Genomic DNA, 22,910 nt, shown 5'->3' with positions numbered 1-22,910 from the left:
AACCTCTCATGCAAAGGAGCTGGAAAAGGCCCCGCAGCCAGCAGGGGACTTGCAGCTGCCGCCAAGACAGGTCTGTCCACAGCGATGCTTTCTCCAATGCAGTAAAAATGATAGCAATAATAAAATGGCCCAAAGATGAACCTCACTTTAACGGTGGACTTGTTTTGATCTCTCTCTCTTGCAATGAAAACAGAGTGCAGGCATTTTGGCATCCGTTAGTACTGTCAGGCTATATGCCATGAAGGAGCTAGGAAAGATTCTGCAGTGTAAAGATGTGTCACTGGCCACCAAGATCAAGTCCATTCATGCCATCGTATTCCCTGTTACTATGTTAGTACTGTCAGGCTATAGGCCTTCTTGTCCGGAACATATGTTCCGTGGAAGCTTGACGGAACGTCACAGGATTGCCTGAATTGACAAAGCACCAGCGAAATAGGACTCATTACCGGAAGCCTATTTTCTCTCTACTCATGGCATTCTAGGACTTTGATATTTGGTCACTTCACTTACCTGTGTACACTGCAGGAACGTGGTGACTTTTCTACACATGTAACAGGAATTTCCTTCTGTTCTTGGTTGTATTGTTTGTTTAATTTGTCGTTACAAACATGTTGTTCAGCATTCTTTTGTAGTGCTTTTTGTGCCATAAGTGCCTACTCTTGCTTTGCTTAATATTCCAAGGAAGGCAGACTTCACTGGACACATGTGAATCAGACCATCAGTCCCTCAAGGTCAATACTGTCTCCTCTGGAAACCCTAGAGAGCCCTTCTACATGCCAAGCAGATTCTCTCCCACTAAGCTACAGCCCCTCTCCATGGCTCTCCAGGGTCTCAGGCAGAGGCCTTTCACATCACCTACTGCCTGGTCCTTTTAACTGGGGATGCCGGGGATTGAACTTGGGACATTCTGCACGCCAAGCAGAGGCGCTTCCACTGAGTAGCAGGCATTTTGGAGGGGGGGCATCTTGGCAAAGCTGAGGGACAGTGTATCAGGACAAGGTTGCCACATGGCTGCCACCATGTGTCTCCTCCAGGATTCGTAGCTCGTATGCCCAACAAGCTGAGACCAAACTCACCCCACTAATCCGCTGAGGCTTCAGCAAACAAAGGATTAAGTCATTTGCTAATGTGCTTAAATATAAAAGATCAGCACAGCTTCATGACTTATATATAGTATATTCAATGTACTAGAACATTTTGATGTGTGTGTGTGTTAAGTGCCGTCAAGTCGCTTCCGACTCATGGCGACCCTATGAATCAAAGTCCTCCAAAACATCCTGTCGTTAACAGCCTTGCTCAGATCTTGCAAACTGAGGGCCGGGGCTTCCTTTATAGAGTCAATCTGGCTCTAGTTGAATCTTCCTCTTTTCCTGCTGCCCTGAACTTTTCTTAGCATGATGGTCTTTTCCAGTGACTCTTGTATTCTCATAATGTGTCCAAAGTATGATAGCCTCAGTTTAGACATTTTAGCTTCTAGGGTCAGTTCAGGCTTGATTTGATCTAGAACCCACTGATTTGTCTTTTTGGGCGGTCCAGGGTATCTGTAACACTCTCCTCCAACCCCCCATTTCAAAGGAATCTACTTTCTTCCTATCAGCTTTCTTCATTGTCCAGCTTCCACAGCCATACATAGTAACAGGAAATACGATGGCATGAATTGACTTGATCTTGGTGGCCAGTGACACATCTTTACACTTCAGAATCTTTCCTAGCTCCTTCATGGCTGCCCTTCCCAGTCTCAATCTCCTTCTGATTTCTTGGCCGCAGCCTCCCTTTTGGTTGATGATGGAGCCAAGGAAAAGACAGTCTTGAAGAATTTCAATTTCCTCATGCAACATTTTGATGCAACACCTAAATCGCTTTTAATTAATATTATTATTAATTGATATTTTAATACCATTTTAAAAGTGTGCTCATAGCCTGAAAAGTGTTAAATTTATTTTAAGTGTTTAGGACTTTATTTATTTATTTGCTTTGTACTCCACCTTTTTCCCCAATGGGGAATCAAGGCTACTTACATTATTCCCCACTCCTCCCCTGTATAATCACAACAACCTTGTGAGGTAGGTTAGGTAAGGTAGAGAAAATCAGGGTATAAAACCCATCTTTTCTTCTTCTTCTAAGCTTGGCCTGAGAGAGGACGGCAGGAAGAGAAGGCTGTCTGGTTTTAATCCAGTGGAGATGGAGAGAAGCAATGAACACAGGCAAGATGAAAATCAAGAGCCGCAGTTCAAAAGTACTCACATAATTAATGACTTTGAGCTGGAGCGAAGCTGCGTCCAAATCATACAGCTCCCCTGCAAAAGGAACAAACGAGAACATAACCCAGCTTTCGTGCTAGGACAGAATACGAAATAAACCAGGCAGGAGAGAGACAAATAACAGTCTGACTGTTCGATGCACTGGAGAATCCATCACCAAATTTCCCAAAGAGCCCTTTCGGCTTTAAAGGTCTCTCTCAAAATGCTTTCCGCTCTCGCCAAGAGGATCCCCTCTCTCTGCTCGGTATCTCGGTTGCCAGGATCATACCGGCTGCTTACTGCTGCTCCCAGGACTGTTTCACTGTCCATTCTGATGCCCCCCTTACCGCACAGTTGGAGGATCTTGCGGTCCAGGTCACTGTAGCTGCTCTTGGGGGCCTTGTCGGCTTTAGCTAAGGAGTTCTGCAAGGAGTTGGCGGGCGGGCTGACCTGGGGTTGGGGCCGCCGCTTCTGCAGGGCTTGGATGCGCTTGTAGGCCACGAGGATCTGCAAGAAACCACATTGGCAAATGTTAAAACGCTTAGGGCTGTTTAGCTTGGAAAGACGGCGGTTAAGGAGAGACATGATAGAGGTCTATAAAATGATGCATGGTGTGGAGAGAGTGGACAGGGAGAAGCTTTTCTCCTTCTCTCGTAATACCAGAATGCGGGGTCATCTGCTGATGCTGGAGGATGAGAGATTCAAAACAGATAAAAGGAAGGATTTCTTCACACAATGCGAAGTTACACTGTGGAACTCCCTGCCCCAGGATGTGGTGATGGCTGCCAACTTGGAAGGCTTTAAGAGGGGAGTGGACATGTTCATGAAGGATAGGGCTATCCAGGGCTACTAGTCAAAATGGATACTAGTCATGATGCATGCCTGTTCTCTCCAGGATCAGAGGAGCAGGCCTATTAGATTAGGTGCTGTAAAGGAACACGGGGATGATAAAGCGGCTTCAGTCGTCTTGTTTGTGGGCTTCCTGGAGGCACCTAGTTGGCCACTGTGTGAACGGACTGCTAGACTTGATGGGCCTTGGTCAGATCCAGCAGGGCTATTCTTATGTTCTTATGGCGAAGACCAATAGTGGAATGAATCCTAAGGAGAGTTACTGCAGTCTAAGCCCATTCATTCCAATGGATTGGAGCATGTCTGCATAGGATTGCTCGGCAACTGAGCAGGTGGGGAAAGCACTCCCACCACCAAACATGTTGGACTGAGTCTGTTCCTAGAGGCATGGAATGAGGAGAGCAGCTGAGAGCCAGGAATCTCCTCCAGGAGAGAATCCACCCACTCAACATCTCTGGTCCCATTCAAGCAAACATCCAGCCATGTTCCGAATGTCCAACTTTGCTAGCCAGAACAACAGAAGTCGCAGCTTCAAGGCTCGGTTTCATCCTGGGCCATTTATGCATAGCTGTTTCCTCGTGGTCACCCTGCTGACTACTTGGGGCTTTGCTTTGATTATGCTTGCATTTTCCGGCCGCCAGAGGTTGCCTCGATCTCCACACATTTTTGCGCGTTCCCCCCATGTTTTCTGGATGCTGTCTAAACACAAATCCAGAAAATGCGGGTGAAACTGGAGGCTTGCACATTCACTGCGGCTTTCAGCTGGGAACCGTTGGCAGCAAAGCCAAATCTCTGGCCGGTGCCTCCAAAAGCCACATACGATGCACTAATGCAGAAAACTTCAGCTTTGCAAAAATTGGACAGGACAGAGCTCTTACAAGTGGATGAAAAGACGGTGGGAGACCCCTTCTGCCTGAAACACTGAGGCCATTTATGCAGGGTCGATTCTGCTCTTCACTCAATGCTGATTTTTTAGATCCGACCTTTAAAATGACTATTCACAGTCCCGATGCAAGAGGAGAAAGTCAAACAAATTCCACCCCCCACTTGCCTGCCCCTTCGTTCCTTAGTTTGCATAGCCGTTAGCAATAGTTGTTTGCATAGCTAAGCCGTGGCTGGGATTCTGCATGCTTCCTTCAGTGAATGCTTCGATGAGGGGCAGAGCAAATACAAAAGGTTGCGTTAAAGGTGCTCTTAAGAAATGCGAAGCAGGTACACGCCGGCTTTGCAGTGACGTCTGGAATGACGGTTCAGCTTCAGCGTGAAGAAATAAAAAAAATATGCAGGGCACTTCAGCCTGGAACGTGCTGCTAAATACCAAGCATAAAAGGCCACAGACACGCACACAGATCGTGGCTTTACTTACGTGTTTCTCTAACGCCTGCAGGTGGCGATCGTCAGCATCACAGAGCGGGCTGCAGTGGACCTGTGAAGGGCAAGGAAACAGAATGAAGAAGAAGAGTTGGTTTTTATACCCCAATTTTCTCCACTTTTAAAAGAGACCGAAACCGGCTTACAACTTACTTCCCTTCCTCTCCCCATAACAGACACCTTGTGAGGTAGGTGGGGCTGAGAGATTTGGAGGGAACTGTGACTGGCCAAAGTAAACTCAGCAGGCTTCAGGTGGAGGAGCGGAGAAACCAACCCGGTTCTCCAGATTAGAGTCCACCGCTCCTAACCACTACACCACGCTGGCTCAGTGGGGCAGAGAACTCCTCCTGCAGACTGGCCTGATCCTCATAGTTGACTAAAAGCAGAGGAACCGCCAAAGGCTGACTTCCGTCCCTGGGAAAACTTGGCCGTGGCTCTTTGGGTGTGGCTGCCCCGACATGACCAGCACAGATTTGCGAACCACCGCTTTTTCTATGCCATCACTGTCCCCACTTGGCCAAGTATGCCAGGGTGTCCTTGACCTCTATGTTGTGATACAGGTGTCTGTATGTGCATATGTGTGGAGCAATCTTATCCACATTCTGCCTAATGCACCCCTGTGCCAGCAGAGAGGAGGCCTATGGGGACATTACAGACTCTTCTGGAGCTGCGGATGGAGATGCTTGGCCTCCATTCTGGGGTCAATTCAGCCACAACTAGAGCCCATAAATCCAGGAGGTAATTCAGCTGGGGGGAAAATGTACACATGAACACATGAAGCTGCGTTATACTGAATCAGACCCTGAATCAGAGAGCCAGCGTGGTGTAGTGGTTAAGAGCAGTGGTTTGGAGAGGTGGACTCTGATCTGGAGAACCGGGTTTGATTCCCCACACCTCCACATGAGCAGGGGAGGCTCATTTGGTGAACCGCGTTGGTTTCCCCACTCCTCCACACGAAGCCAGCTGGGTAACCTTGGGCTAGTCACAGCTCTCTTAGAGCTCTCTCAGCCCCACCTACCTCACAGGGTGTCTGTTGTAGGGAAGGGGAGGAGATTGTAAGCGGGTATGATTCTTCCTTAAGTGGTAGAGAAAGTTGGCATACAAAAAACCAACTCTCTCTTCTTCTTGGTCCATCAAAGACAGTATTGTCTATTCAAATTGGCAGCAGCTCTCCAGGGTCTCAGGCAGAGGTCTCTCACATCACCTACTTGCCTAGTCCCTTTAGCTGGAGATGCTGGAGATTGAACCTGGGACCTTCTGCATGCCAAGCAGATGCTCTGTCACTGAGGCACAGCCCCTCTCCATGGCTCTCCTGGGTCTCAGGCAGAGGTCTTTCACATCTAGTTGCCTAGTCCCTTTAGCTGGAGATGCTGGAGATTGAACCTGGGATCTTCTGCATGCCAAGCAGATGCTCTGTCACTGAGGCACAGCCCCCACCATGGAAGGTCTAGCAATCGGCTTACTTTTTCTTAATCTTCCTTCCTCTATGCTATCTTTTCTGTCCTTGAGCTGCCAATGTTGCTGTTCTGTAATGTTCATAACCTGATGCTAGGTGTTGCTATGGAGCTGTTGATAAGCCTCTTGTAACAAAAATACAAAGCATTATTTTCCAGAACAAAGAGAGATCTTTGAAAACAACTGGTCTCTCATGCATTCTATGTTGTAGGTAGGGTTGCCAACCTCCAGGTGGTGGCTGGAGATCTCCCGCTATTACAACTGATCTCCAGGCAACAGAGATCACCTCCCCTGGAGAAAATGGCTGCTGTGGCGAGAGGACTATATGGCATTGTATCCCACTGTGGTCCCTCCCTTCCCCAAACTCCTTCCTCAGGCTCCACCCCCAAAACCTCCAGGTATTTCCCAATCTGGAGCTGGCAATCCTAGTTATAGGAGAGAGACTTTTCCATTCCTTTTGGAACAGCGGCTTGCCATGTTGTTCCACCTCCCAAAATCGGCCACGTCACCTTGCTGCACTGCAGAGCAACTCCAGGTTGACTGTTGCCAGCCAAATATCTTGGAAAACTCCAAGGGAAAGACACACTTAGGGGAATCAGAGGATCAGAGGAGCAGGCCTATTATCTTAGGTGCTGTGGAACATAGGCAGGATGGTGCTGCTGCAGTCGTCTTGTTTGTGGCTTCCTAGAGGCACCTGGCTGGCCACTGTGTGAACAGACTGCTGGACTCGATGGGCCTCCTGGGTCTGATCCAGCAGAGCTTTTCTTACGTTCTTATGGAATCCCGGGCTCGCCGTGTTGGTCTGCAGTAGAAGAGCTAGATTTGAGTCCAGTAGACGCCAACAAAACTTTCAAGGTATCAAAGTTCTGACAAAGGGTATCTGACTCTCTAAAAGCTCATACCCCAAAAATCTTGTTAGTCTCTCAGGAGCTACTGGACTCGAATCAAAGCCAGCATGGTGTAGTGGCAAAGAGCGGTGGTTTGGAGCAGTGGACTCTGATCTGGAGGACCGGGTTTGATTCCCCGGTCCTCCACATGAGCGGCGGAGGCCTATCTGGTGAACTGGATTTGATTCACCACTCCTACACATGAAGCCAGCTGGGTGACCTTGGGTTACTCACAATTCTCTTAGAGCTCTCTGAGCCCCACCTACCTCACAGGGTGTCTGTTGTGGGGAGGGGAAGGTGATTGTAAGCTGGTTTGATTCTTCCTTAAGTGGTAGAGAAAGTAGGCATATAAAAACCAACTCTTCTTCTTCTTCTTCTTCTTCTTCTTCTTCTTCTTCTTCTTCTTCTTCTTCTTCTTCTTGTTTGAGGAGTCATATTGACAATTTTAAACTCCTCCCTGAAACCCAGCCAAACTCCACATTTCTTCCCTCTGAAAAGAATGCAAACTCTTTTGGATGCAACGCGTGGTTCTCTGCAGCTGCCTCTGCAGTCCCACGATAGCCAATTAACCAGCAATAGACCAACAATTAAGCATCTGCCTTTACTTGTGTATAGGGGACCCCCCGCCCTTGGCGATATCTCTGGGGCTGTATCCTCAGAACGCTGACGGTGAGTTCTCTCTCAGGACTATCTTTCTGCTTAGCTGCACTCGGCAAGCTGGCCTCTGTCTCCAAGGGTGAAGAGCATCCCTCTGAGAGAGAGACAAATGAGCAGGATGTGGAGAAAGCTGGGACTATAACTACCGTTAACAGAAGATAAGGATAATGAGATTCGAAGCAGAGGGAGGGACATACGGCAGCTCTCAAAGCCCTTGCTTCAAGGTCTCGGTGCCCAGACGAAAGCTCCCAACAGCCACTGTGCCAACTGGCTTTTTGTGGTGATAGAGAAGTATATGCAAAGGGTCAGGCCCAGAGAATCCTGGGTGGTCACAGAAAAGTGAATGTCCCCAGTGGGGATACCCCAGGCTGACTTTAAGTGTTGGCCTGCAGTTAGGGTTAATAGAATCATAGCATCATAGAATCATAGAGTTGGAAGGGACCACCAGGGTCATCTAGTCCAACCCCCTGCTCAATGCAGGAAATTCACAACTACCTCCCCCGCTACACCCCCAGTGACCCCTACTCCATGCCCAGAGATGGCCAAGATGCCCTCCTTCTCATGAACTGCCTACGGTTGCCAGGTCCCTCTTCGCCATCGGCAGGAGGTTTGGGCAGAGCCTGAGGAGGGTGGGGTTTGGGGAGGGGAGGGACTTCAATGCCATACAGTCCAATTGCCAAAGTGGCCATTTTCTCCAGAGGAACAGATCTCTGTTACCTGGAGATCAGTTGTAATAGCAGGAGATCTCCAGCTACTTCCTAGAAGTTGGCAACCCTAGGAACAGGGCAGGCTTACACTAAACTCTCCCGGGGTCCTGATCTGAATTGGGGTGTCAAGTACCATGAATTCTGGAGGGAAAAAATTGGGAGCTCATACATAGATCTCCTCTTTTGCCATCCTGTCCTGCACAAATTCAGGACTGACCAAACAGAAAATTCTCTTAAAAAACATAAACAATATAGCACATAATGCGCTTTCCCTTCTTCGGTTTAACTTAATGTTCCCCCGTTCTTGAGGGAAGATCGAATGTCCCTTCAGATGTAATTATTTTATCATCGTGGTTCTGCAGCACTGGCGAATTAATCACTCCTTTTATTTTACGGCCTGACAACATCTAGAACAAGTCTGCTCTCCTAGTTTGCTGGAAGAACACAATTATTGGCCTATATTTCAAAAAGTAGATTATTTACTTGCTAATCGTCATAAGGGTGTCAAGCAAATAAGAGCCTCTCTCGGCTTGGCCCCCTTGAAGATGCAGCAGGATCGGATTCACGTTTATGTACTCAACTGACATCTGGATTAGCCCCGAGAATATTTTTCAGGGATTCAATATTAGAAGCGGGCACAGTGCCTCGTGCGTGTTGCCGTTCCTGGTTTTATTTTACCGTTGCTGATGGGAAATAAATAAAATGGAACCAAAGTGAATACAGAGCATTTCAGATTAATGGAAGCATAGTTTTGGATAAGAATTATACTATATATCTATATATCTATTTCCCAAGTGTGGCTCCTGTATGCCGAATAATGCACTTTCAATCCACTTTCAATGCACTTTGCAAGTTGGATTTTACTGTGTGAAACGGCAAAACCCACTTGCAAATGATCGTTAAAGTGGATTGAAAGTGCATTATTCAGCATGTGTAAAAGTGCCCACAGAGAGAGCTTTTCTAGCTCACAGGCATAGCTTAACTGGGGATGTCAGGACTAAGCAACGCACATTGTTTTCCCACAAGCTCTGGAGCCTCTAGGTGCCCAAACCGTGCTCCACGGAGCAACTGGTGCTCCATGAAGGGATGGGAAAGAAAAATACCACTGTCATTCGGTTTAGTATATAGGTGCTAGGTGAAAATTAGCACTCCATGGCGAATTTCTCTTTTGAAAAGGGCTCCATGGCTCAAAAAGTTTGGGAACTGCTGCTCTAGAGTCACCAGTCCCCCACAGAAGCCCCTGGGTGAGACAGGCGGCCTCCGTTCACAGGAAGGAGTCAGACTGCCGTTCCGTTTGTCTCCTCTGACTGACAGCCGCTCTCCAAGGTCCAGAGCTGTTTCTCAGCACTGGCTCCCGGGGATGGTTTTTAATGAGTAAATCCAGGGATTGAACCGGGGGACCTTCCGCATGCAAAGCAGCTGCTCTACCCCTGAGCAGCGGCGCTTCGCTTTCCGTTCTCGCTGCAGGCTTCGAAAATATTGAACCTGGGATCTTCTCAACGCAAAGCATGTGTTCTCCCACTGAACTACGGGTCCTTCCGACGGGAGGGGAAGGCTGTATATGCTTTGCATACATTTCATTATTTGTATTCCTTTTAATTGCTTCTGCCCTGACGCGTTCCCAGGGCTTGAATATTAAAAATTTTAAATACAGAAATGAAAGCCTAAAACAGCCCAGCTGATTGCCATGAAAATACTCCCCCGGTGATCTCTGGCTACTGAACCGTCTGTGTTCTGTTTCTCCTCTTGTGACTTGGCACAAAGGGCCCCCTGACACCCATCTCTCATTAATTAGGGCTCTTTTCTTACAAGAGCCCAACTCAATGTTCCAACTGAGCCAACCCACCCCCACCCCCACCCCCACCCCCGGCCAAGAATGAACAGAACACAGAAATGTAACTTTTACAAACGAACTGAATAGGGGCCTGGTGGGAAAAGTGGGAATGGAAACTACTCTGGAAAGAATGGTTGATCCCAAATCTGCCAGTCATAAAATATGTCGTTTCTTTGCAAAAGAGCCTTGTTCCTAACAATGGCAAATGCCTCCTACCCCTCCCTCTAGGACAGTGATGGCGAACCTTTTAGAGACCGAGTGCCCAAACTGCAACCCAAAACCCACTTATTTATCGCAAAGTGCCAACAGGGCAATTTAACCTGAATACTGAGGTTTCCTCTCAGCTTGGTGGGGGGAGTCCAGGGAAGGGGGGGCGGCGGGTTACTCCCAGCTGGGCGGCGGGGAGTCCAGGGAAGGGGGGGGCTTTGCCCTACTCCGCGCTGCCTGCAGAGAGGGCTCAACGTGCCAAGTCCGGCACGCGTGCCATAGGTTCGCCAACACGGCTCTAGGACTTCCCGGACCTTTCCTCCGACCTCCTTTTCCAGCCTCTTGTTTCTCTTCTCCCTCTTTTCTTCTCTCCCCTCCACTGACCCTTTTCAGACTATTGCTTCCTCTCTCCTGTCTCCTGGACCACCTGCCCTATAGCTGGTCTGCCTTCTGGCCCCCTTTCCCTGTATGAAGCTTTGCCTAAGAATATCAATTCAGTCACCGGAGTTATGAACCTGTATGTCAACACTGTGTGACTAATCCGCTTCCCCATCATCAGTTGGAATATTCATAAACTTTCCATGGCGTATCAGCAGTTTGTCTCCATAAAACAAAATGCTGATCACCAACATTGTGAAGTGGAGACGATGGGACCCACAGAAGCCCCCCGTTTGAAGGGCACTGTTGTACTTCCTGGGGGGGGGGGATAAGGAAAGAAGGCTGAGCTTTAACGGCAATGGAGACACCACAGGACGGGGCTTTTCCTCACTTGGTTTCTGAATTCTGCAGGAGAAAAGGGCCGTGTTATCTGTACTCAGGTTTGCTCCTGAATTTGTTTCATTTAGCAGTGCTCTGGTTCAACTTGCTGGCAAGACGCTTAATAATCATGCGAGGCTGCGCCGTCCAAACACTCCCGAGGTTTCACATACATGATCTTCACGTGCCGTGCCGAGAAAGATAAGTGCGTCTTTGGGAGGTGTGTGTAAACAACCCTGCCACACGGGTGTGTGCCTTTGGCCTCCTTTCCTCGCGCTCGCTGGAAAGGCCGGCACCTGCTAATCATCTTAATTCCCTTTTAATAAGCGCTGGCGAGGATCTCGCCTCTCTGGTGCGAACACATCTCTCGTTAATCCAGTTAAGCACTTATCTCTCCGGCTGCTCGGCGGGCACCGTGCTCCCTCATGCCGTCACCGCAACCTTTACAGCCGTGGCGAAACGAGCCGACCAGCTGCAGCGTCGGCTCACCTTGCCGTTCACCTCAGTGCCTCCGCTGAGAGGTTGTGCTAATAAACGTTTGGAAGGAACCCCATTCTGGCTCGGACCATTGACTCCCGGAACCTTAATAAGGCAACTTAATTGGCACTTGGGAAATTGCCATGCCAAGAGACACGGGGGGGGGGGCGCCAGGTGGCAACCCCGTGGCCTTTTGCCTCACGCTCCGCAGAGTCGGTATATTGCCAATCCGTCAAGGGAGAAGGACAATTCACAGAACTATTGCATTGTCTTGAAAAACAAAACAACCTCCCCACCCCGCATTCACTTTTTCAATGAGTCCCGCTTGCAGGCGGCTGTGAGAGGAGAATATCCACCCAGACTGGGACTCGCCAGCTCTTCATTCATGTAAGTTTTCTAAGTTTTTCTTGGAAATGGGTACCTGTGATGGTGGTGGGGTAGAGAGATTCTTGGACATGCTCGGCCATTTCGCACTTAGAATCATAGAACCATAGGGTTGGAAGGGGCCCTATAGGCCATCTAGTCCAACCCCCTGCTCAATGCAAGATCAGCCTAGAGCATCCCTGACAAGTGTTTGTAGAGCCTCTGCTTGAAGACTGCCAGAGAGGAGGCGCTCCCCACCTCCCTAGGCAGCTGATTCCACTGTCCAACAACTCTTACTGTAAAAAATTTCCCCCGAATATTCAGCCAGTACCTTTCCGCCCACAATTTAAACCCATTATTGCAAGTCCTATCCTCTGCTGCCAACAGGATCAGCTCCCTGCCCTGGAGGCTGGCAACCCCAGCCCTCTCTGCAAACTACTGTTCCCATCATGCAAACGAATGTCTAAATATCTGAGCAGTGAACAAGATCAGGGGCCGCAGTTTGTTTCCTTACAGTGGAAAATGATTCATCGTTGTGCCATTTCAGGCCTTCCGAGTCTGAGGCAGGAAAGCGGAGTTCTCTTCAGCTCCTATAATGACACCTCTAACAATGCTCCGCTCGGGCTCACAAAGACCACAGGCATTTTGTGAATTTTGTTCAGTTTAAAGCACACAGAAAAAAATTGCCCAGACCAGAATTGCCGAGTAAATTTAGCGGAAGAATTCAGTAAATGGAAGCAATCCAACGCATATTTCAAATCCGGGACCCTAAGAAAAGTAGCATTTAGCCAGGCCTGCTGAGTTCTCAAACAAAGACTCGTTGTGGGTTCCCACACCTATATCCACTCCTCCTGAAAGTAAATTGCAGAACTGGCTAGGGTTGCCAGGTCCCTCTTGGCAACCAGCGGGAGGCTTTTGGGTGGAGCCTGAGGAGGGCAGGGTCTGGGGAGGGAAGGGACTTCAATGCCATAGAGTCCACCTTCCAAAGCAGCCATTTTTTCAAGGGGAACTGATCTCTATCAACTGGAGAGCCGTTGTAATAGGTGGAGATCTCCAGCTAGTACCTGGAATTTGGCAACCCTATAACTGGCTCATGAATCCACAGGGTGATCAAGCCCCATTCTGTTTTGTCTCTCTAGCCTCTCTAGGGTTGCCAATCTCCAGGCGGGTCCTGAAGATTACAACTGATTTCCAGACTAAAGAGATTATTTCCCTTGGAGCAAATGGCAGTTTCAGAGGGCATATTCTATGGTATACCATCGTTTCTGAGTGAAACCCCTTCCCAAGTTTCACCCTCTGCAGGTAGTGCTCCCAAATCTCCAGGAATTTCCTAGGCCAGAGTTGGCAACCTTACCCCTGCCCCTGGGTGGTTGGGCATCTAGGGATTGTTGAGCTCCTCCCAACTTGATTCAGAACAGATTTGGGGGAAAAAACAATTTTGCGAGAAGGAGAAGGAGGAGAAGAGGAGGAAGAAGAGGAGGAAGAAGTGGAAGAAGAAGAGGAAGAAGAACAAGAAGAGGAAGAAGAAGAGAAGAAGGAAGAAGAAGAGGAAGAAGAAGAGGAAGAATAACAAGAAGAGGAGGAGAAAGAAGAAGAAAAGGAAGAACAAGAGGAAGAAGAACAAGAAGAGGAGGAGGAAGAAGAAGACATCAGGTACATAACGGCCTAGAGACCTCCTCCTCTTCCCCTTTCCTTTCCCAAAGCTTACCTGCTGGAGCAGCCTGTGGACATGGCCTCTTTATGCCTTCAGCTCCACAGTTCTCATATTCCAGGCTTTGAAACCTGGGGAAATGTGACTCCCATAGCTGCAGCCAAGAGGTTGAGCTATGGTTGCCAACTCTGGCTTGGGATATTCCTGGAGATTTGGGGGGCGGAGTCTGGGGAGGGACCTCAGCAGGCCATAGTGCCATAGAGTCCAAAGGCAGCCATTTTCTTCAGGGGAAACTCATCTCTGTAGTCTGGAGATCAGTTGTAATCAGCAACCCTACTACCAAGGCTGACATCTTATTGAAAGGGAGGTTGGTTTAAAGAGGGCGCTACTATGGTGTGAGGTCTCATAGTGGGTGATCCCACTGAAAATTGGGTTTGAACCAGAGGCCGTGGCTCAGTGGTAGAGCATCTGCTTGGCATGCAGAAGGTCCCAGGTTCAATCCACGGCATCTCTAGTTAATAGGACCAGGCGGTAGGGGATGCAAAAAACCTCCACCTGAGATGCTGGAAAAGCATGAAGGGACATAGTTCAGTGGTAGAGCAGCTGCTTGGCATGCAGGAGCTCCCAGGTTCAATCCCGGGCATCTCCAGTTGAAAGGACCAGGTAGCAGGTGATATGAAAGACCTCTGTCTGAGACCCTGGAGAGCTACTGCCTGTCTGAGCAAGCAATACTGACCTTGATGGACCGAAGCTCTGAGGCAGTAGAAGGCAGCTTCATGTGTTCAGGTGTTCAACCTCCAAGGCATCAGGCCTCTATTTGTAGTAAGCTCAAAGGAAGTGGGGGGGGAGAGGAGGGAGATTTGACCCAGCCTTCCTGACCTGCCCTCCTTCTCTTGATTCCTCCCTCCCTTAAGACCAGTGAAGAGTTTGACACACACACCCGACCCCCCGCACCATATCTCCTTCTCCGACAGCCTTGGATTCCCGAGTGCTCACTCACCAGGATGACGCAAACCACCGCCCCGGCATCCTTGTCCACCAAGGGGATAATCAGCACTGTAAAAGAAGGAGAGCTTCATCAGCCAGAAAGTGAGCCCAGGGGGGCGACGGGGCCACTCACGGCCCTGGGAGGATAACTGGAGAGAGCAGGACCAGCGAAGCTCGAGCCACAGGGGCAGAGGTGAGAATCCAGGGCCTGGCGAGCCGAGCCGGGCCATCCCCAGATGGGGAGGACCGTCCTACCCCAGCTCCTCACGGCCGGCCTCATGACATTCCTCCCTTCCTTCCGATTTCCAGAAGCAACGAAGAGGCAGATGGTGCCAACGAAGGAAGAAGAAGAAGAGGAAGAAGAGGAGTAGGAGTTTGTTTTTCTATGCCAACTTTCCCACTTAAGGGAGACTCAAACCGGCTTACAATCTCCTTCCCTCCCCCTTCCCACAACAGACACCCTGTGAGATAGGTGAGGCTGAGGCAGCTCTGAGAAAGCAGTGACTAGCCAAAGGTCACCCAGCTGGCTTCGTGTGGAGGAGTGGGGAAACCAACCCGATTCCCCAGATTAGTGTCCGCCACTCATGTGGAGGAGCGGGGAATCAAACGTAATTCTCCAGATCAGAGTCCATGGCTCCAAACCACCGCTCTTAACCCCTACACTAGTCTCAAAGTGGCTTACAATCACCTTCCCTTCCCCTGTGAGGTAGGTGGGGTTGAGAGATCTGTGACTAGCTCAAGGTCACCCGGCTGGCTTCATGTGTAGGAGTGGGGAAACATATCCAGTTAACCAGATTAGAGTGTGCCACTGATGTAGAGGAGTGGGGAACCAAACCAGACACACGCTCTCAGCCTAACCTACCTCACAGGGTCGTTGTGGGGGATAAATGGAGGCGAGGAGAATGACGCACGCTGCTTTGGGCCCCCACTGGGGAGAAAGATCGTGGACAAATGAATTAAATAAACGTTCCAGGTAGGCAATCCCTTTCCCCCTTGTGCCTCCCCACCCCACAACCCCCTGCCCAAAGATGCTCTTACCTTGCTTGTCTGGAGGTAACGGTGCCGCCAAGCTCACCATGGGCTTGCCCTGGAGTTCAGCCGCCGGCAGGCCGTTGCACTCCACCCGCTTCTGCTTCAGGACAGCATCCCTGGCAAGACAAGAAGCAGAGCGGAGCAGGTGAACAGAGGAGCACACAAAGCTGCCTCCTACTGAGTCAGACCCCCCTTGGTCTATCAAGGTCAGTATTGTCCACTCAGACTGGCAGCGGTTCTCCAAGGTCTCAGCTAGAGGTTTTTCACATCACCCACTGCCTGACCCTTTTAACTGGAGATGCCGGGGATTGAACCGGGGACCTTCTCCATACAAAGACAACAGAAGCATTGAATTACCTTATACTGAATCAGACTACTGGTCTATCAAGGTCAGTATTGTCTACCCAGACTGGCAACGGCTCTCCAAGGTCTCAGCTACAGGTTTTTCACATCACCTCATGCCTGGTCCTTTTAACAGGAGATGTCGGAAATTGAACCCGGGACCTTCTGCATGCAAAGCAGACGCTCTTCCACTGAGCCATGGCCCCTTTCCCTAAAAGGGTATGTTGAAAAGTGCTTCTTTAGTAATCAATCTACAATGCTTAGAGTCAACATATTAAGCTGCCTTATACTGAATCAGGCCTATCACGGTCAGTCTTGTCCACTCAGACTGACAAGGGCTCTCCAGGGTCTCAGGCAGGGGTCTTTCATATCCCCTCCTGCCTGGCCCTTTTAACTGGAGATGTCAGGAATTGAACCTGGGACTTTCTGCATGTCGAGCAGATGCTCTGCCGCTGAGCCCTTCCCTTAGACCAGTGGTTCCCAACCTTTTTTTGACCAGGGACCACTAGGACTTTTTTGTTCGGTGCAGGGACCCCAAGGTTCAAAATAAAAATTCTGAGAATTTGAAAATAAACTTTAATCATAACTGTTAGTTAAACATTAAACTTAGAATAATATTTGAATATATATATTTTATAATAGAGAACTTTTAATTGAAAATATTAATTTATTATGGGTTTATAACTTTGTTTCGCGGACCTTAATTTAGTTCTCGAGGACCCCTGGGGGTCCATGGACCCCTGGTTGGGAACCAGTGCCTTAGACAGAGCTGCCTTTTACTGAGACAGACTATTAAGATTCTCTCAGCGGCAACAGCTCTCTACCCTGAACACACACGAAGAAGAAGAGTTGGTTTTTATATGCCAACTTTCTCTACCACTCAAGGAAGAATCAAACTAGCTTGAAGTCACCTTCCCTCCCTCCCCCCCAACAGACACCCTGTGAGGTAGGTGGGACCGAGAGAGTTCAGAGAGAACTGTGACTAGCCTACGGTCACACAGCTGGCCTTATGTGTAGGAGCGGGGAAACAAATCCAGTTCACCAGATTAGCCTCTGCCACTCATGTGGAGGAGTGGGGAATCAAACCCGGTTCTCCAGATCAGAGCCCACTGCTCCAAACCACCGCTCTTAACCACAACACCCATGCTGGCTCTCTCATGAAGCTGCCTTATACTGAATCAGACCCTCGGTCCATCAAGATCAGTATCGTCTACTCAGACTTGGAGCGGCTCTCCAGGGTCTCAGGCAGAGGTCTTTCACATCACCTCCTGCCTGGCCCTTTTAGCGGGAGATGCCGGGGATTGAACCGGGGACCTTCTCACCATCTTTGCCCTCCTCTGGACACGTTCCAGGGAAGTCCAGGGTTTCTATGCAGAGGCAGGCAATGGCAAACCACCTCTGTTCACCTCTTGCCTTGAAAACCCCACGGGGTCACCATAAATCAGCTGCGACTTGATGGCACTTTACACACACACACACACACACACACACACACACACACCTACACACAGACCCGCTTTCTCCCAGCGCTGCATTATTACAGCGGTTTAGATCGGGGCTGCTTTAAATCTGTCTCCTACGGCTCCGAACTGGTCTTGATGCGTTCTGAGCCGCCCCGACGGTTGCGCGTACAGTTTTAACTAATTAAAATATTCTTTTCTTTCTTTAATTAAAAAGATTTTTTTTTTACCCCACCCTCACCCTTCAGGCAGCTCAGAGGAATCAGCGATAAGGCGCACAATGAAATCGTGTTTGCTCGACAAGCTAATCCTAAGCGATATAAAGCCAAATTCCATAATGCCACAGGCAACAAGACAAAAAAGGGTCTGCAAACAGACCGCCTTGGAAACTAGAGAGAAAAGCCCTTTCGGGAGGAACAGCTGCACAGGGCTTGCCAAATGGTCTCGCTTAGGGTGGTCTCGCTTAGGGCTTGCCAAATGGTCTCGCTTAGGGTGGCCAACCTCCGGGGCGGGGGGGGGGGCTGGAGATCTCCCAGAATTTCAGCTGATCTGTAGGCTACAGAGACTCTGATCCGGAGAACCGGGTTCAATTCCCCACTCCTCCACATGAGCGGCGGAGGCTAATCTGATGAACTGGATTTGTTTCCCTACTCCTCCACACGAAGCCTGCTGGGTGACCTTGGGCTAGTCACAGCTCTTAGAGCTCTCTTGGCCCCACCTACCTCACTGGGGGGGTCTGTTGTGAGGAGGGGAAGGGAAGGTGATTGTAAGCTGGACCATGTCCGCACTTTGCGTTTGCAGCTTCGATTTCTGCGGGCTTTCCTTGCATGTTCGCACTTCATCTCAACCGAAGGATTCCAGAGACGTCTCCAGAGCACAATTTCTCCGCGTTAAGAGCATTCGCTTATACGGCGAATTAATAGAAATGAAATGTTTTCCTCGCCCGGAGCCTTAAAGTGCGAACAGAAAATCTGTCTTCACTCCACTTCCTGCTGCCAGTCCACACACCCCCACTCCTCCACCACCTCCCTAACTGCCCACTCTCGTTTCCCGCCCGTTTCCCCACTTTGCAGAAAAGCGCAACCGTTTGCGCAAGCAGCCGCAAGTTTGTTACTGCCTCATCAATTGCAAAGGGTATTTATTGCTTGCACGAAACGCCATGAGGTTGTGTCATCTTTCCTCTGCTCAAAATAAATGAAACGTCTGCGGCTTGTGCTTATGCCCACATCATGTCGTTTGATCGGGAGGGTTTGTTGGGGGCGATGTGCAACATCTCTTTATTTTTGACCGCTTAGGCAAAGGCAGGCATCAGGGGTGGGATGGCGGCAAGTTTCGCTTTCCCAAAGTAAAACTCCTTCCCTGCATTACAATCACAGGTTTTGTTTGTCCCCTTTTTGCTGCCATTTTTAAACTGGCATTCCCGCAACCATTATGAAGTGTCCCGCAAATTTTCCTTAATTTCCCCTGGCACTGACCCTGGACCAATCGCAGTCCTTGTTTCGAGCACCGAGTGGGCATGCATGGCAGGCTACTACCTCCGCCAATCACAATGCTCCTTCGAGCTGGTGCGTGAATGCTGCCGCGCATGCGTGGGAATTTGACGGCGGTCGTTACTGTGATGGCGGAAGTGCTGCCCCCGTTTCTCTTCCAAAAATATGCTCTAAATCGGGGAGTGCAAGGGAGAAACATAAGAATTTTATCTAATACAGACGAGGAAGACATTGCGGTGGGAACAGAAATTTTAAGTTTTGTTGGATGCTTGTGTACTGGACCCGTTTAAATTGCGAGGTAAGTTACTAGTGCGTTCAAGGGCCTGGTTTGATTCTTCCTTAAATAGTAGAGAAAGTCGGGATTTAAAAACCAACTCCTCCTTCTTCCCCCTCTCACTCCTCTCCCCCTCCCCTCCCCTTCTTCTTCTTCTTCTTCTTCTTCTTCTTCTTCTTCTTCTTCTTCTTCTTCTTCTTCTTCTTCTTCTTCCATGAAGACTCACACTTGGAAGGGGTGTCCTCCCTAAACATCTTTGCAATAGCAGAACTCAGTGCATGGGTCCCTTGAGACCACAAAAATGGTGAGAGTACTCCTGGGCATGTGCAAAGTACTTCTTTCACAACTACACAGCTTGACCCCCTTCCTCCAGCCACCTCTTTGAAAGTAGGGCACGTGGATTCCACGCCACCAGACTCATCCATTCCTCTCCGTTTATGAACCAACCACTGGCAGCACTGGAGTTTTCCCTCCCGCCCCCCACAAATCTCCCTTCGACTGGCAGAACAGCTTGTCATCCCCCACCCTGTCAGGCTTATTGACAAAGCCCCCTCGACATTTTGAAGGATTTACTAATAAGCCACTAAAGCTGCCAGCAGAACCCCGGCTGCGGTGCTCTTTTCCTTGGAGACGACATTTCCAGGTGAGTCACACAGGCTTGAACGAGACCAAAGCCCACCCAGACTAGTCCTGCAGAGGAGAACGCACCCTCTACGTGCTGGAGAGCCAACGATGCAATCTGGGGCCAAGGCCAACAGCAGGTGTGCGGCAGAAAAGTGCCTGTGGAGGAGAGAGCTCGAGCAAGTGAGCCAAGTCATGTGCCAGAGAGATGGCAAAACACACAAAATGAAAACTACAATCTCAGGGTCTGTTCAATTTTAGTTGGGGCAGGGGAAACAGGTTTTAGAAATGACACCTGGCACCTGTGGATTTATTTTCAGGAGATGCACACACGGGTGAGCAATTTGGGCTGACACACGCCTCTTTGTAATCTGTATCTGCATACCATTGATCTTCGGAGTCCCTTTCCATTCAATTAACTCTCCGTACTGAATTTAAATTACTTCTGTCCAGCTTGGGCATCAAAGTCTACTGAGTGAGCCGCCTACCCTTGAAACCAGCAATTCAGATAATGTTCCAACAATGGCAATCTTTTCTCGCGTCTGTTGCTAATCTGGTACTTTTGTATTGAAGGAGTCTGGCTTGCAACGCAGGGTAAGTTTTTTGAGACGTTGCGTTAATTGGGGCCTCTTGGCAGTCTTACGGTCCATTTCAGCAAAGATCCGCACAGACCCATTCAGGTTCCAGATTCGAATAATTCAGAGTACCAACAAAGAAATCATGTTGGTTTTCATCTGTTCCTGCAAGTATAACCATATGTTTGTCTTGAATTTGTCTTTGTCTGGTTTTACACGTTTTTGCAAAAAGGATAGGACTCGCAATAATGGGAGGAAAAGTACCAGTTGGATATTAGGATTTTTTTTACAGAAAAAGTTGTTCGACAGTGGAATCGGCTACCTAGGGAGGTGGTGAGCTCCCCCTCACTGGCAGTCTTCAAGAAGCGGCTGGACAAACACTTGTCAGGGATGCTCTAGGCTGATCCTGCATTAAGCAGGGGGTTGGGCTAGATGGCCTCTATGGCCCCTTCCAACTTTTCTTCCCATGCCCATTCTCACTTCTTCCTCCCACTTGTCTTTCCCCTCATCCAACACCTCCCCTGGAAGCTTGAATACTATGAGGCTGCTTATTTGGTCAGTTTCACAGTGAGTGTGGTCAGTTTCAGACCTCAGCCTGATACAGGTGTTTTTTTTTTGTTTTTTTGCAGTGAGAACCCTGAAATAATCACTCCTGAAAATAAATCAGTTTCCCAGCGAGTGTCATCAGTTTCAGACTTCAGCCTGATCAAACAGGTTTTTTTGTTTGCAACTAGTGAGAACGCTAGTGAAGCTCTGCGTTTTCGCTGGTGATGTATAAATTTAACCCCAATTTCTTTGGGGTAAAAAGCCCCTGTGCATAGTGATTTGAGAATTCAAGTTCAAATACTGTGCATCGAGAGCAGCATATCCAGCGGAAACTACCCATGCATAAAAGGCCATGACTGCTTTCTGGTGAGCAGCCACGAACTATGGAGGGGGGGGGAATACGAATGCTCAAATCAATAAGCAAACGGCCCAGTTGCACATGGGCCTTCCCTCCAAGTTGTCCTGAAGAATTTCTGTTGTTCATTTTCTTCTGGGCCTGCCTGAAATTTAAAGTTTGATTATTCCTTCCCATCTGCCTTGTCACCCGGCTGAAACATGTCAAGTTCCTTCTTTGCTGTATGAAGAAAAAGTGCGTCCTGAACTAGACCTTCCTCTTTCTTAGCTCTTCCACTCGGGAAGCAGCGCAGCTCATATCCTTGTTTCTCCCCCACTCCCGTTCTTCACAACGTTCTCTTCAAACATGAGGTTTCCCGGAGGCTGTGCTTGTTCTGTACTTTGTTTCACAGTTTTACTGTTTGTCTTTGGAGACCGTGCAATATTTGCTACAGCAAACATCATAACACGGTGCCACAGGAGACAGAACTGTAGAACAAACACCATGCAAGAGCATCCACCTGTTGCTGGATATTGTACTTTTCCTGTGTTACAGGAATGCAGGAGGTGACAACCTGTAATAACATGTGCAATATCCACCTTTACTTAATTGTGCGCAACATTCATTAAGGCTGACCCTAACGGCAGGCTAAACATGGGTTGCTATCTGAAGCTGACCTGGCTCCCTGCTCTAGGATTGCTGACTCTTGGTTTGGAAATTCCTGGAGATTCGGAGCCTCTATGCCCTGTTGTTGGCCTACAGAGTAATTGGTTAAGTGAGACTGGATGCTGGTCTTGATGGACCACTGGGACGATCCAGCAGGGCTCTTGTGTTCTTATGTTCTTAACCTCCACGTTTAGAGGCAGTCAACCTCTGAATTCCAGTGCCAGTAGGTAAAATTGGGGGTGGGGGTGGGGGAGGCCTTGGTCTCCATGCCATGTCGTTGGCTCTCTACAGCAAAGCTTCTTAAACTGTGGGTCACAACCCCATATGGCAACCGAATGTTAGGATCGCAAAAAAAATTGGCAACAGTTAAAGAATTGTTTTAAAATAAATTTCTTTATGATTTATTATCGGTACATGTTTGATTTGTATACCTATTTTATATACCTATATACCCGGGCTAGTGTAAAAATTTCTCGGATGAAAAGGGGTCGCGAGTGGAAAAAGTTTAAGAAGCCCTGCTCTAGAGGAACTGGTTGGCAACAGCATGATCCAGGATGCTGGCCTAGATGGACCACTGGTCTAATTCAGCAGAGGTAGTTGTGAATTTCCTGCATTGTGCAGGGGGTGGGACTAGATGACCCTGGTGGTCCCTTCCAACTCTGTGATTCTATGATCTATGTTTCTGTGGAGAGGCCTGTAGAACAGATCTGGCTTGCCACACAGTGTTGAAAAGCACCTGGGCAGAGAGGAGGAAAAGAACTGCAGATGGGTTTCAGTTCTTCCACCCAACCCACCTCTCTGCCACTTCAGTTCCTTCCTCTCCCTTACCCTTGTTTGGAGATGTGAAGAGGATGCCCCATGTTCCTGCACTGTGCTGGGGGTTGGACTAGATGACCTTGAAGGTCCCTTCCATCTCTATGATTCTATGTTTGAAAGATACTTTCATGTGGAAAGGGGACTGATGGGATCCAGTCGGAGACTTTGTGGACAAGGCCAGTCTCAAGCAGGACTACACCAGCCCTGCCTCGGGTCCCTCGCCCTTCATCCAGACATGTGTCTAGGGTGGGCAGAAGAAGAAGAGCTGGTTTTGATATGCCAACTTTCTCTATCACTTAAGGGAGACTCAAAC

At 49.0% G+C, this 22,910-nt stretch overlaps 1 protein-coding gene across 1 annotated transcript in view; it reads right to left on the bottom strand.

Annotated features, from left to right (window-relative positions):
- The window catches only part of PDE2A (phosphodiesterase 2A), a 313,135-nt gene that overhangs the window by 45,286 nt on the left and 244,939 nt on the right, over positions 1-22,910 (bottom strand). The window contains exons 5-9 of the mRNA XM_056858812.1: positions 15,480-15,589; positions 14,455-14,510; positions 4,456-4,515; positions 2,588-2,747; positions 2,245-2,297 (exon numbers count right to left, since the gene is read on the bottom strand). Coding sequence (XP_056714790.1) covers positions 2,245-2,297; positions 2,588-2,747; positions 4,456-4,515; positions 14,455-14,510; positions 15,480-15,589 — 439 coding nt within the window. The remainder of the gene's footprint in view (positions 1-2,244; positions 2,298-2,587; positions 2,748-4,455; positions 4,516-14,454; positions 14,511-15,479; positions 15,590-22,910) is intronic.

The sequence above is a fragment of the Euleptes europaea genome, chromosome 12 (assembly GCF_029931775.1).
Source record: "Euleptes europaea isolate rEulEur1 chromosome 12, rEulEur1.hap1, whole genome shotgun sequence".
NCBI lineage: Eukaryota > Metazoa > Chordata > Lepidosauria > Squamata > Sphaerodactylidae > Euleptes > Euleptes europaea.
Note: the sequence above shows the minus strand (reverse complement) of the source record. Positions and strands in the feature narration are given on the sequence as shown.